General features: G+C 37.8%; 1 protein-coding gene across 2 annotated transcripts in view; it reads left to right on the top strand.

The window, feature by feature from the left end:
* Nucleotides 1-13,379, top strand: part of LOC109467615 (hemicentin-1-like) — a 108,472-nt gene that overhangs the window by 50,439 nt on the left and 44,654 nt on the right. For both annotated transcript variants that reach the window (XM_019765631.1, XM_019765630.1), the window contains 4 exons: nt 1,129-1,407; nt 5,943-6,212; nt 7,882-8,160; nt 9,671-9,940. In XM_019765631.1, coding sequence (XP_019621190.1) covers nt 1,129-1,407; nt 5,943-6,212; nt 7,882-8,160; nt 9,671-9,940 — 1,098 coding nt within the window. The remainder of the gene's footprint in view (nt 1-1,128; nt 1,408-5,942; nt 6,213-7,881; nt 8,161-9,670; nt 9,941-13,379) is intronic.

Genomic DNA, 13,379 nt, shown 5'->3' with positions numbered 1-13,379 from the left:
TATTCTTGAAAATATTCAAAAGGGGATAACTCAAGAACCAATTGACGGATCGTCATGATTTTTGGTATGTAGGTAGCTTACGCGATGTTTAATATAATTATGTGACAATTATGCAAATATGGATGTAATTTGCATAATTTATGGGGAAATTCTATAAATCAGCTGCATTCCATGATAGGACAATTGAAGCTTGTGACATTGGTAATTGACAATGAGAGAAACACAGGAAGATATTGATTATGTTAATAATGACTTAATTTGCATAATTAATGAGAAAATTTTATAACTGCCTGGAATTTCATACTTGTGGTATTTGAAAGTTTAGTTGACGTGAACATCATTAAACATAATTTATTCAAATCAGGACCTCATTTGCATAATATATTAGGAAATGCTAGAATGCATTGTTTGTTAATATAAGACTGTCTTTTGGTTGAGATTATGATAAAATGATATAATTCATGAAAATTAGGTTCCTATTTCTTGAATCAGGGGGGAATAATCTAATCTATAATTTGTCAGTCATAAAGTTTAACATCATTTGGCGAAGGTATGAGATCGGGGAACTCTAGTTTGGGGTGTATTCAATATTCTAAATCTTAAAGTTTCCATTCAGTTTGACACTTGAACTAATATTTAATATGGTCACATTTTTCTTTACATTCAACTGTTTGTGAACAATGCAAAAGCCAGTCAAGTGAAGTCCATTTTTTGGTAGCCTACATTGTAGCAAAAATCACCAGCCACAGGTGCTGTTTTTGTTCAGTCACCAGCCACAGGTGCTGTTTTTGTTCAGTCACCAGCCACAGGTGCTGTCTTTGTTCAGTCAAAATTTGCAAATTAGTACAGAAACCTGGGAGGTGCAACATACAATGTACAAAACACTGACACAGTTGAAACACTAGCTTATAAAAATTATCAGCTATGTGTTGGAAAGTACATTCTGCAGCTGAAAAGTTGAATCTGAAATGTCATCCTGAAATTATACCAACTGCCTTATTGACATCTGCTGTAGAATAATGAACAAAATGGCTGGCATTCACAAGACATTCTCACAAAGTTGCACAACAAAGTTGCATTAAAAATTACCTAAATCAATTATTTTGTTGAATGGTTTGTTGTTGATAGTCCCGCCATCAGGCTCTGGGATTGATGGAACTGAAGAAGTGACTGTGATGGTGGATAGTCTGGTAGAACTGCCCTGTAAGGTGGATGCTTTCCCTCCTCCAACATTTTCTTGGATCAAAGATGGACAAATGCTGTCAGGCAATTCTCTGCAGCATGTTGTTTTACCCTCTGGAACACTGAGGATTGCTACAGTCCAAGTTGCTGACAGTGGAGAATACAAATGTGTTGCTTCTAATGTGGCAGGGGAGTTAACAAAGGACTACACTCTTGATGTCCAAGGTGAGAGAAAGTTTCCTGACTTTTGACTTGTTTTACATATAAAAGTACAGTGCAGCCTTCCGGTTGTCATTTTGAGTTTCATTACGAGTTCCTTGCGGCAGATTAAATAGAATTTGATAAGTTTGTGGGTACATGTTATGGGCTGCAGATGAAAATGTTGACCTGTATTGTTAAACACAACGAACCAGGAATGCTAAATCTAACACATTAAATTTTAAAACACCATCAACTATAAATGAGAAACAAGATATAAAAATATACAATAAAAAGCCCGGAGGTATAAAATCTCAGATTTTACTTGTTTTCTTGCTAAAATAAATTTTACAAAATTGGCAATTAACGTGTTATTATCCCATAGAAAAATGTCCCAGAAATGACTGATGGTATCAGAAAGACACAAATCTTGATTACAAAAGTCGATTACAAAGAAAATCCTAGTACTGTACTTTTAGAATCATCCATGGCATGAAGGGTAGAATACCCGGAAGTTTAGTCTCTGGGCCAAAATCAATTTTCACGAAAAAACAGCACTTTTTACACTTTTCAGACATGTTATGTGACATCGTTTTGCAGCAATTTATAAACAATGTGAAGTTAAACTTTGACTGCTTGCCAACTTAGATGGGCAAGCCAAAGAGCAGTGTGAATGCATTTGTCACTCAGGCCAGATGATTTCTGAAATAATAAGATGCTCATACCGATTTTATTGTGAAGGGGGTCTAAATATTGTCTCTGTGTCTTTCTAATTCCATTCGAAAAGGAGCACCTTAAAATGACCCTGATCACAGCTTCTGCTGATATATACTATATGTAGCCTGAAACAAACCATTTCAGTTTCAGTTTTATTCAGATCCACAATTAGCCTCATAAGAGGCTATTCTTCCTGTGGTCTACACATTCATATTTACATACATATATTACAAACGTACAAAAACATTACAAAATTAACAGTACATGGCAAACTTTACACAAATTCACTATTTACAATACACTTCCATTGAAAAATACACTTCCAAATTTACAGGTTGACATCAATGGGCTCTAGCAAACAAGAAGGGAGAATATGCATCTGGGTATGTCCTACATATTTGGGACTTGCATGAAAAATGCATCTGAAGAAATCTCAAATGCAAGGTCCCCTGCACTGTGGGGGCTGCACTGTTTTTTTAGAGTGGGGGTATACATTTTACGTAATGATTGTTAATGAAGGCTATAAAACTTGTAGATATTAAAAATGTAGATATTAAAACCCATTTTTGGACAAAGAAAGGAAAGTCTATATTTACATTTCACCCATACTATAGTATGGGAGAAATGTATTGTTTTCCCTCATGTTTCTCCTTCTCCTGCCATTTCTTTAAAGGGATTCAACTCGAATGACCTGAAATTTGGCATGGATGTAGAGTGGGCAAATACCCCCAGATATTTTTTTTTTCCATTTTCTTTAAACAGGCCTTTGTTTTATTTAGGTTTTGGGTCATTTTCAGGCACAAAATATACATTTTGGGATCTGGAGCCCTGGTACTAAAACTAAATGACCTGCAATTTGGTATGGGAATACCTTGTGCCACTAAGTGGCCAAGGACACGAAAGAGTGGACGAGATGCGAGGATTGAGCCTGATGCTGGGAGGCGTTTATTCACAACATGGCCAACATGGCGGAGTCGATGTTCAGACTGACGTTACCCAACATGGGGACGGGTGATCATGTCATCACTAATCATTAACATAATATATGCCAGTGGCGTTGGACACATGTCTACAGAATGATATTCAAGCTTTTGACATATGCCACTTTAAAATTGTGTAAAATGGGGCTTTTTGGCTATTTTTGGACCAAAAATGTACAATTTTGGCTCCTGTGCCTTAATTTTAAAACCAAATGACCAGAAATTTGGTATAGGTGGAGATCATTGGATACAATCCCACAAAACTTTATTTACACTTTTGGCATTAGTAAGTTTACAATTATGTAAAATGGGACTTTTTTGCGATCTTTTACCAAAAAAGTAATGTTACATTTTTGGCTCCTATGCACTACTACCAAAACCAAATTCAGCATAAAGGTAGCTTGGGCCACACCAATTTAATTTGTTGGCTCTCGGATTTTTTCAGAAAAAATACATGTATGAAGCGACGGCGAAAAAAATAAAAATAAAAACAGGTCTAGGCATCCTACTATAGGCTTAAAATTGCTACGAAATGAGCCATGAAGTCAACACAAAAGGCTGGGTTAAAATTTAAACATTGAATTTTGAACTTTTAATCAAAGCACTGCAATGATAGATGGGAAAACTGTAACAACTAGGAAGAAAAGGACTTTTCTCAACTGTTGGGGGCAAAACATGAGCATTTTTCAGTTGATTCAGAACCAGAATCATATTTTTTTTTGCAAATCAGAAAAAAACGAAGAGGCGAATCCGAGAACCAACAAATTAAATTGGTGTGGCCATGGCAACAAATGCTTAGGCTATAGTGTTCACAATTCAGATACTTAAAATACTTAAATTTAACTTAGGCCACACCAATTTAATTTCTTGGTTAACAGATTTTTCTACAAAAAATTGGAGCGGGTGGGCGAAAAAAAAATAAAAATAAAAATTTGAGACTACCTGCCATACAGCCATGTAGTAAGCAATCCATTAAGTTAAGTTACAAAATGATATAAGACATAATTATATTGGACACTTATTGAACTGGAAGGACCATTACTACATGTACATGAGCAACTTCTCTTACATGTACATCCCTTTACAATTATTCGTATCATTTGCAAGATACACATCTTTACTGTATGAACAACAAACTGTCAGTTGACAAGACTCTGATCCAACTGGTTTCACTTTTATTCATCTTTCAAAGTTCCAAAGAGTGGTTTAAATCAGGGTGCTCTGTTCAGATCCCATTGTCACAGCTTACCACTGGGCTGGGCATTCTGTTGTGTCTGGCTGATATGGAAGTTATTTAGAGCTTGAAATTTACAATATCCTAAATATATGCTTTAGACAAATTTCCAGGAATGTTTAAAAGTTATTGGCAAAAGAATTAACTACTTTAACAGATATTTTATTTCTTTTTTTATCTTCCCCAAATACTACCGGTAGTATCCATTTTATATTTCCCATTATACACTTTAGGTATGCTACGGCTACATTATACATAGCCATAATTCAAACAAATAGCCACATTGACACACTCTTCAAGTTCTCACAAATTCAATGGTCTAGGTTTCACTATTAAGTCTTTGATGTATGGGGATTTTTTATTTGTAGGGGGAACCATTTTATTCAAAAATTTAGATGTAATAATTGATGCATTATTTGCAATTGTACTCTTGTTTATAGGTATCTAAATAAGATGTAACTTTGTTAGAATGCCACATGCGCATGTAGTATTTTTCACAGAGTAATTTTTATAATTAAAAAGAACTGTTTCCCCCTACTTGAGGTGGACTCTTCCGACCGTGAGAAAGAGTTGCTTTAGTGAATGGACTTACGTGCATGGAGGACTTTTTACTTTGCCAAATTCCCATGTTTGTGGTAGGATTTTGTACTTTTTGAGAGTAATACAGTTTGTGATGCCAGAATACATTGTTATGTTGTGTTATTTTTACATATTCCCTGGAAAAAAGATCGTTTTGAAGGTGTGTGTGCATGTGCCGCCCAGGCCGAGTTACGTTCGGCCGATTACTTTTAACGCCCGTTACTAGCACATGTTTCCGACACAAATACGTGTTCCTAAATATAATAGATATCTAAAAGGGAGATGATATGTTATTACAGGTACGATGACTTAGTAAATCTGCCGTACGTTTGTCGTCAGTGAAGTTTTGTCCCATGAATGGTGACATGTGCAAAGGGGGTGGGGGCGAGTTCTATATCAAAAGAATTTGACGAACTTTTGAAGAGGCAACCTAGCTTTCCGAAAAAATTGCAGTCAGAAAAATGTTTCTGCCTTGAAGCAATGTATTTTTAACGCTGTTAGCTATGCCCAAATTTTGAAAAATTACAACGTACCAGGTGGATTTTGGGGCCCCCAATTCGGGACCCGAGAGTATGGATTTTTGTTCTGTTTTTATTTTTATTTCATTTTGGCAAAAAGACGAAGCGGCGAATCCGTTAACCAAGGAAATAAATTGGTGTGGCCTTATTTTGAGTAAAAACAGCGATTGTAGCTCGAAAACCCAAATCCCCAACTGACAGTTGTAAATCGAACACTCTAGTTCTACGAGGGTTCTATATGTTCCAACAGCAAAGGCGTTGGAAGATTCCATTGCTGCATGGGGGTATAGATTGTTGGAACAGTTCACATTTTAAATTGGTGATTTAGGAACAATCCATTTGTGCAGGAGGGGGATAGGTCCATTTTTGGTATGGTGGATGTGGTGAAGCCATGCTGCATTTGCTCCTTAGCAAATGTTGGCCTTTCAAGCTATAGGGGTAATTTGGAATGGAAGAATGGGTGAAATGTGCTGTATTTGCTCTTGAGCAAATGTCGGCGTTTCTAGTTTACATGAATATAATGATATTTTTCAGTCATTCCCAGTATATCTGGAGACAAGACTGAGTACACTGTGGTACAAGGTCGGCAGGTTGTGCTGACATGTGATGCTGATGGTGTGCCCTCCCCAACTGTGACCTGGAACAATCGAGGAGAACCTGTAAGTGACAGGCCGGGCATGTCCATCTCAGACACAGGAGCTCTGATCATAAGTTCAGCCAGGCCTGCAGATTCTGGTCCTTACACCTGCACAGCCATCAACCCAGCAGGGGTAGCCTCCAGACAGGTCAACCTGCAGGTGTTTGGTAAGGGTCTGCTATTTACCTTTTGTACAAACATGCTCGAGTTACTTTTTGAGTATTAAACAAAACAAGAAAAATGTCATCAGGTTTGTCAAAAAAGTACTAGGTTCTTTTAGTAACTTTTTGTTATGTGTTCACAAAGGTGAATGGACTCTTTATTCTTGACTCCTTTTGACATAGCCTCAGAATGGAAGAACTTAGGAAGGAGGTTGAAAATATTTAAGATAGGATAAGTTGGATAACTAAAAAACGGTCCACAGATCGTCATGATTTTTGGTATCTAGGTAGCTTAGGTGATGCTTGACATAATTGAAATACAGTTATGCAAATCAAGATCTAATTTGCATAATTAATGAAGGAATTCTATAAATCTGCTGTATTCAATATTAGGACTATGAAACACTTGGGACATAGGTAATTGAGAACGGCAAGATATTTGGCAGATATTGATTATGTAAATGAAGACCTAATTTGCATAGTGGGAACTATACAATTTTAAAGTGGTATTGCTGGGAATTTAGTACACATGTACTTGCCATATTTGAAGTTCAGTGAAGGTGAACATCACAACATAATTTATTCAAATCAGGTCCTAATTGCATAATTTATGAGGAAATGCTGGGAGCGCACAATGCTGCGAGCGCACAATGTCTTGCTCACTGCTTAAAGACCTGAACGCACGGTGCTCTGTCACTAGTTGTTGGAGAGTGGTCAGGTTTTGGTGAATGAATTTTGAGAACATTAATTTGAACAATATACTTGGATAAAAAATGCATTCATACTATTCATGAGCCCTTCACGCTCTGCATTACAAGCGACAAACTGTGAGACATTTTCGTGAATGTTCCTTCGTGAATGCGGCTACACTAGATAGTGTGCCCTAACTTCGGACGCTTTTGTAATTTTGCTCTCTTCAAGCATTTATGATGAAATTAAATAAACAAAACTAAGAATAGAATTTTATGATATTTTAGCTTTCTTTTGACAGTAAAATTGCGATTGTGTATACTTCTCATCTCACAAGAGGACTGTAGCATCTAACGCAAGCAGTCCGTGTTTCCACTGAAAACCCGCCCGGCTTACAGATTCAATATTGCCCCATGGGAATGATGGGAAATGCAGACTACAGTGGTGTTGACGTTGTTTTTTTCACTCAAAGACCCAAATCTTTATGTAAATCTTTATATTGTTACATGTATGTCTGGCAGTTGTGTGACTGCTTGGTAAAGGACGTCTATTTCTGGGCACGAGCCACCACAATGAAGTGACCCTCTTTTCAGCACCATTGTTATGATTGGTGAAATGACTGATATTCTGTTTTTGGGCAAAACGATAAATAAATACAAATGTATATAGAACTACTGTACTTTGCATGCAACAAACAGTTGTATGCATTGACTACGTTTAGTTGCCTTTTAAATTAGCAAAGTTAGTGGCAACAAACACGGCGTACTTTTGCATAATAAGATCAGTAAAAAATCCATCCAAACTTAGGGCATGTCCGAAGTTAGGGTACCCCCCATTACATTAGAAGAAAATGCAAGAATAGTCAGCTAAAAAAATTGACATCATTGCCATAACAATGATTTTTACATTGTCAGTCTTGTTATTGTATTGTGCTATCAATATTTCCACAGCATAACGGTGAATATATTTTGTTTGTTGTTGATAGTCCCGCCATCAGGCTCTGGGATTGATGGAACTGAAGAAGTGACTGTGATGGTGGATAGTCTGGTAGAACTGCCCTGTAAGGTGGATGCTTTCCCTCCTCCAACATTTTCTTGGATCAAAGATGGACAAATGCTGTCAGGCAATTCTCTGCAGCATGTTGTTTTACCCTCTGGAACACTGAGGATTGCTACAGTCCAAGTTGCTGACAGTGGAGAATACAAATGTGTTGCTTCTAATGTGGCAGGGGAGTTAACAAAGGACTACACTCTTGATGTCCAAGGTGAGAGATTGTTACTTAACATGAAATTTGGAACTGCTTATGTCACTATTGTTGTAAACATGTCTAACATCTGTGTCCATGATATCACCAGGGTCCATAATATCGCCACCTTGAGAAATAGTGTGCTTAAAGATATTTTTACTGCAACATACCCTAGGTATGTACATTTGATAGGTGAAGGAGTGCATACCAAAAGTATGTTGCAGTAAAAATATCTTTAAGCCCAGTTGCCCCAGGCAACCAAATTTTACTTGGGGCAACCTATTTTTGAACCTACATGTAGGTAGCCCAGTGTGCTACCTGGATTTTAAGAATGCCCCCCCCCCAAATCATGCCCACTTGGCTTGTACCACTGTATCCGGCAGATGCTTTTTAATTTTAGGTAGTAATGGCTACTACTAGTATCAGTTAACTAAAGGCTGTTAGAAATATTGTCAAAAGCCTTTAGTATAAGTAACATTACTTAATTTGAGGAAAGTAATAACTTATAGGTGGGGCAACCTAAAATTCTCATGGGCAACCTAATTTTTGACGGGCAACCTGGTTCAAAAAAGTATTTTGTACACTGTTAGGGTACCCTTCTTTAACAAGACTGATACTCTACCATTACCATGGCAATGGTAGTTTTGTAAGGGTTATTGTTTGCATGGCAATGTTATAGAAGAAGAAGAACTTTATTGCGCAACAGATGTTGCGGGTACAACGTATGGCAACATATACATAGTAGTTGGTGATACTAAAAATATCTAACAGTTGTACTAGCTGTACTAAGAATCTGGTCTACTTTCATGAACAATGTATAACAATACAGAGACACTAATTATACTAATCTAACTCTATTGATAGTAATATATTGTGTCAGGAATTTATTACATTTTCTCGTTTTGTCACCGAATTGTGTATAAATTGTCCTTCATAAGTGGATATATTGACAGGACATGACAGTAGCATATTGAATATCTGTCTTTGTATGGGGTAGTGTTATATCGGTCTTACATGTAATATATTGTAACAATTTTCGTCGGTTTTCATAGGTTGGGCAATCTATCATACATTGTCATACATGTGTATGATTTCATGATTTTGGGGAAGCCTTGTCGTGGTCTGTCATGAGTTTGTTAAAGTTAACATTTGAGGTCGCAAGTCTCTGGAAAAACCTGCCCCACTTTCAAATTCTGTGAGCCCCGGGACTTGTTCATTAATACACTTGGGAATTCGAAGGTAGGAGTGATCTACTGAACGGCACTGTATCTGTAACAAGGTGTACATAATTATTTACTTTCCTATCGTCATTATGAAATATTATATGTCGTCACCAGCAGCAGTATATGAATAAACATTGATAGTCATGAGCTCATTGCTGACACATCAATGGGCCCCAGCAAACAGTAAGAAAAAATAGACATACATGTACATGTAGTATAGCAGCTGTATACAACATTTCACTAACTTTTTGGATATAGCAAAGTAAAGTCAACATTTTGTAACATATATGATTATTATTTTCCAGTTATTCCCAGTATATCTGAAGACAAGACTGAGTACACTGTGGTACAAGGTCGGCAGGTTGTGCTGACATGTGATGCTGATGGTGTGCCCTCCCCAACTGTGACCTGGAACAATCGAGGAGAACCTGTAAGTGACAGGCCGGGCATGTCCATCTCAGACACAGGAGCTCTGATCATAAGTTCAGCCAGGCCTGCAGATTCTGGTCCTTACACCTGCACAGCCATCAACCCAGCAGGGGTAGCCTCCAGACAGGTCAACCTGCAGGTGTTCGGTAAGGGTCTGCTATTTACCAAGAAAAATATCCTCTGGCAGCTTGGTTTATGGTGAACAAAAGGAAACAAGAGTTCCGAGATCTCATACCTCCATGAAATATGGGCTTGCTTTGTCATACTTCATTTCAACATGTCCTCATTAATTATGCAAATGACATCTACATTAACATAATATATGTATAGTGGTGTTAATCTTACACGTGTCACGAGGTATAAATTCCCATCATTCGCCAATAAGGAGTCACAGAATTTTCGCATTAATTATGCAAATTAGGTCATCATTAGCATAATTGGTATCTGTTGATATTCCTCCCGCCACAGATTAAATAGATTGCATGTATAAAAGAACTATTATATAAAACACTGTAATTATAGAATTTCCCCCTTAATTATGCAAATTAAGTCCTCATTTGCATAATTTGCATTTCATCATGTACAACTGTATCTCAGCTACCTACACAACAAATATGTCATAATGATGAAAATACATTGTTCCTATCTGGACTTATTGGCTTTGAAAGTTTTTACCAGAAACTAACCTGCAGTTCCAGAACAAGCTGCTAGGGGGACCAAACGTACGCCACTTATTCCTGACAGGATAAGCTATCTGTCACCAAAAAGTCAAGACCATAGCATGTTCAGAACAAAAGATACAAAAACCGGAAGTTCTGCTGCAGTACCAAGGTCATCCACCAGGAGGCTCATATTTGACCTTGACCTTTGTCTTCCTTAGACTTATCAGCATACCAAATATCATCACAATCCATAAAGTCGTTATGAAGTTATGCTGACTACAAAGTTGCGGAAACACACACAGACACACACACACACACACACAGACACACAGACAGACACGCCAAAAACAATACCTCCATTTTTCATGGAGGTAATAATTGCTTCTAATTTACATTTGTAGCTTTAGCAAACTTCTCTTGAAAAACCCACAAATGTAACGTTACTTTCAAAACACTGTAAAAAGGCTATCATGCTGCTAACTAGCTGTTACCTCCAAAATGGGAAATTTTCCAGTTTCTGAAATAGAAAAGAAAGATTCCCGTGCCATTTTTAACAGTTTACTGGTATATTCTTCCTTGTACTAAGGACATTATACTTGTTGTACAGTCCAGGCAAAATGCCAATGTGAAACAATTTTACCATTGATTATTTCCACAAAATAAAGACCAGAAATTTTCCTATTTGCAAGTGATTACTTTTTTTACATTGTTTTGAAAGAGTCATATTGTATCTACATGTATCCTCAGAAATACTAAGGACGGAAATATGAATACTGCAGTTCACTTTTTTACATTTTTCTGTGAAGTAGCTGTGAATTTGTTTTCCTCAGGTAGTCTGGTAACCTGCTGTCAGGGACTGAGTCAGGGAATTGGCCATATTGTCGCCTCATCCAAATAAAGAAATCACATTTTATCCTTGGAGTGACCAAAAGCAATTTAGTCATTTTTTTATCTTCCAGGCGCAACCATAATTATGCAATGTTCTTCTTTCACACAAAAGACAAGTCTGAAAAGCAGACATGTTGAACTTAAATGTTCATGTGGTCCCAATGTACATGTACATTGTAAGGAATCTATGAATATTTCAATTATGCCATTTTTGGGAATATTTTGAACATATGAAAGAATATCTCATAATCATACTGGTAGGTGTGAGACAACCTGAATATTATAATTACCTCCATGAAAAATGGAGGTATTGCTTTTGGCATGTCTGTGCGTCTGTTTGTGTTTGTGTTTCCGGACATTTGCGGCCAGCATATTAGTAAGTTTTGAACCTGTGTATGGACTGTAATGATATTTGGTATGTGGATAGGTGTTGGGTAGCCAAAGGTCAAGGTCGATTTTGGGCCTCCTGGTGGCTGACCATGGTACTGCAGCAGAACTGCCAGTTTTTGTATCTTTTGTCCTGGACATGGTATGGTCTTGATTTTTGAGTAGCGGATAGCTTTTCCTGTCGGTAAAAAGTGATGTGGGTTTGGTCCCCCTAGCAGCTTGTCTTGGAACAGCAGGGGGGTTTCTGGTGAAACCTTTTGAACCTGGTGAAGCCTTAAATTTAATGGCAGTGAACCTTAATCCGACACTTTTCAACACTCCTCTATCTGTTAGGATCTAGCACTGATATGCAAAATTTTTTAATTGCTTTACAAACTCAACAAGAGTTCCGAGATCTCATACCTCCATGAAATATGGGCTTGATATGATAAATGTGTGAAAGGCTGCATTATTACGAGGTGCAAAACACAATCTGGGTGATATTGCCGTGGCTAGGAGCAAGAAGTTGAAATAAACGCTGTAAAGATGTGAGGAGTACTTATTAGGCTATCACTTAACACCACCCAAAGGAAAGAAAGTCGCGAATTTAAGGAGCCCTGAACCGAACATCAGAAAACCCAGTTTTGCCTTAAGAAGGCTTAAAACCGACTTCGATTTTGCTGTTAAATGTCAGTTTAAGTCACCATAAATAGAGAAACTTCGCCGAAATTATACGTAAGTCAAATTCAGAGGTTGACTCATATAAAATGACATAGAAAGTGAATTCATGCAACAACTGTTTACCTTCCAGAAACGATTAAAATTGCCCTGACGGGGATTTCGGGGGGGGGGGCGGGTAAAGGGGGAGGGGGGCGCCTAGGGCCTGGGCATGAATATACGGACTTTTTTACTCGAAAAAAGCAAAATGATGCGGTTTTTTGTCAGAATCGGATAACTTTTGCCAAAAACCTTTTAAATCCATACGAATGACGTCATCGATGACGTCATTTTTTGCGCATGCGCCGTGCTTTTAAGGTCTCGGACCGGAGTTTTTTTCACGATTTTGGATCCGGCGGACACCCTCAGACCGAAGGGCTATAACTCCGCCAAAAAAAGTACGCCGGGAAATCTCATTACATCAGTCAACTGAGGTTTCCAGCCGGCTTCCGATACAATTTTGGTTATTGTCCGTCGACTCTATAATTTGGGTAGAAACTGTAGTTAAACGTAAATTTTGGATACGAAAAATGTATTTTTTTTGCAGTTTTTTCAACGGACCTGCTTGGAAAAAACGAATTTTCCCAGGCTAACGGCTTATATGCTGAAATAGCTTACTACTTTCTGTTTCTGAAAAACAGAAAAAAAATATAGGTTGTTGCGATAAGTTTTTCGCAAAATCCGGTGACGCGAACCCCTAGAAATTCCACATAGAACGCAGCTATTTGGGTCATCAGGCGACAAACCGCATCACCCTTGCTCGCGGACTAATACCAAAAACGCTTCGCTGGCCGTCCAACTTCACCGCGACGAAAAACACTACAATCCCAAGGCTTTTTGATCAATTCAAAACCTAGTTGAAAATCTACAGCGATCGCCGAGCTATGGGGAGCCAAACCTAGCGTGACAACCTCGCAGATCCGGCGATTTACTGCGCACTATTTGGAACCCT

This window comes from Branchiostoma belcheri, unplaced genomic scaffold (assembly GCF_001625305.1).
Source record: "Branchiostoma belcheri isolate BF01 breed outbred unplaced genomic scaffold, Haploidv18h27 scaffold184, whole genome shotgun sequence".
Lineage (NCBI taxonomy): Eukaryota > Metazoa > Chordata > Leptocardii > Amphioxiformes > Branchiostomatidae > Branchiostoma > Branchiostoma belcheri.
The sequence above is the reverse complement of the archived record's forward strand: the minus strand, read 5'-3'. Positions and strand labels throughout refer to the sequence as shown.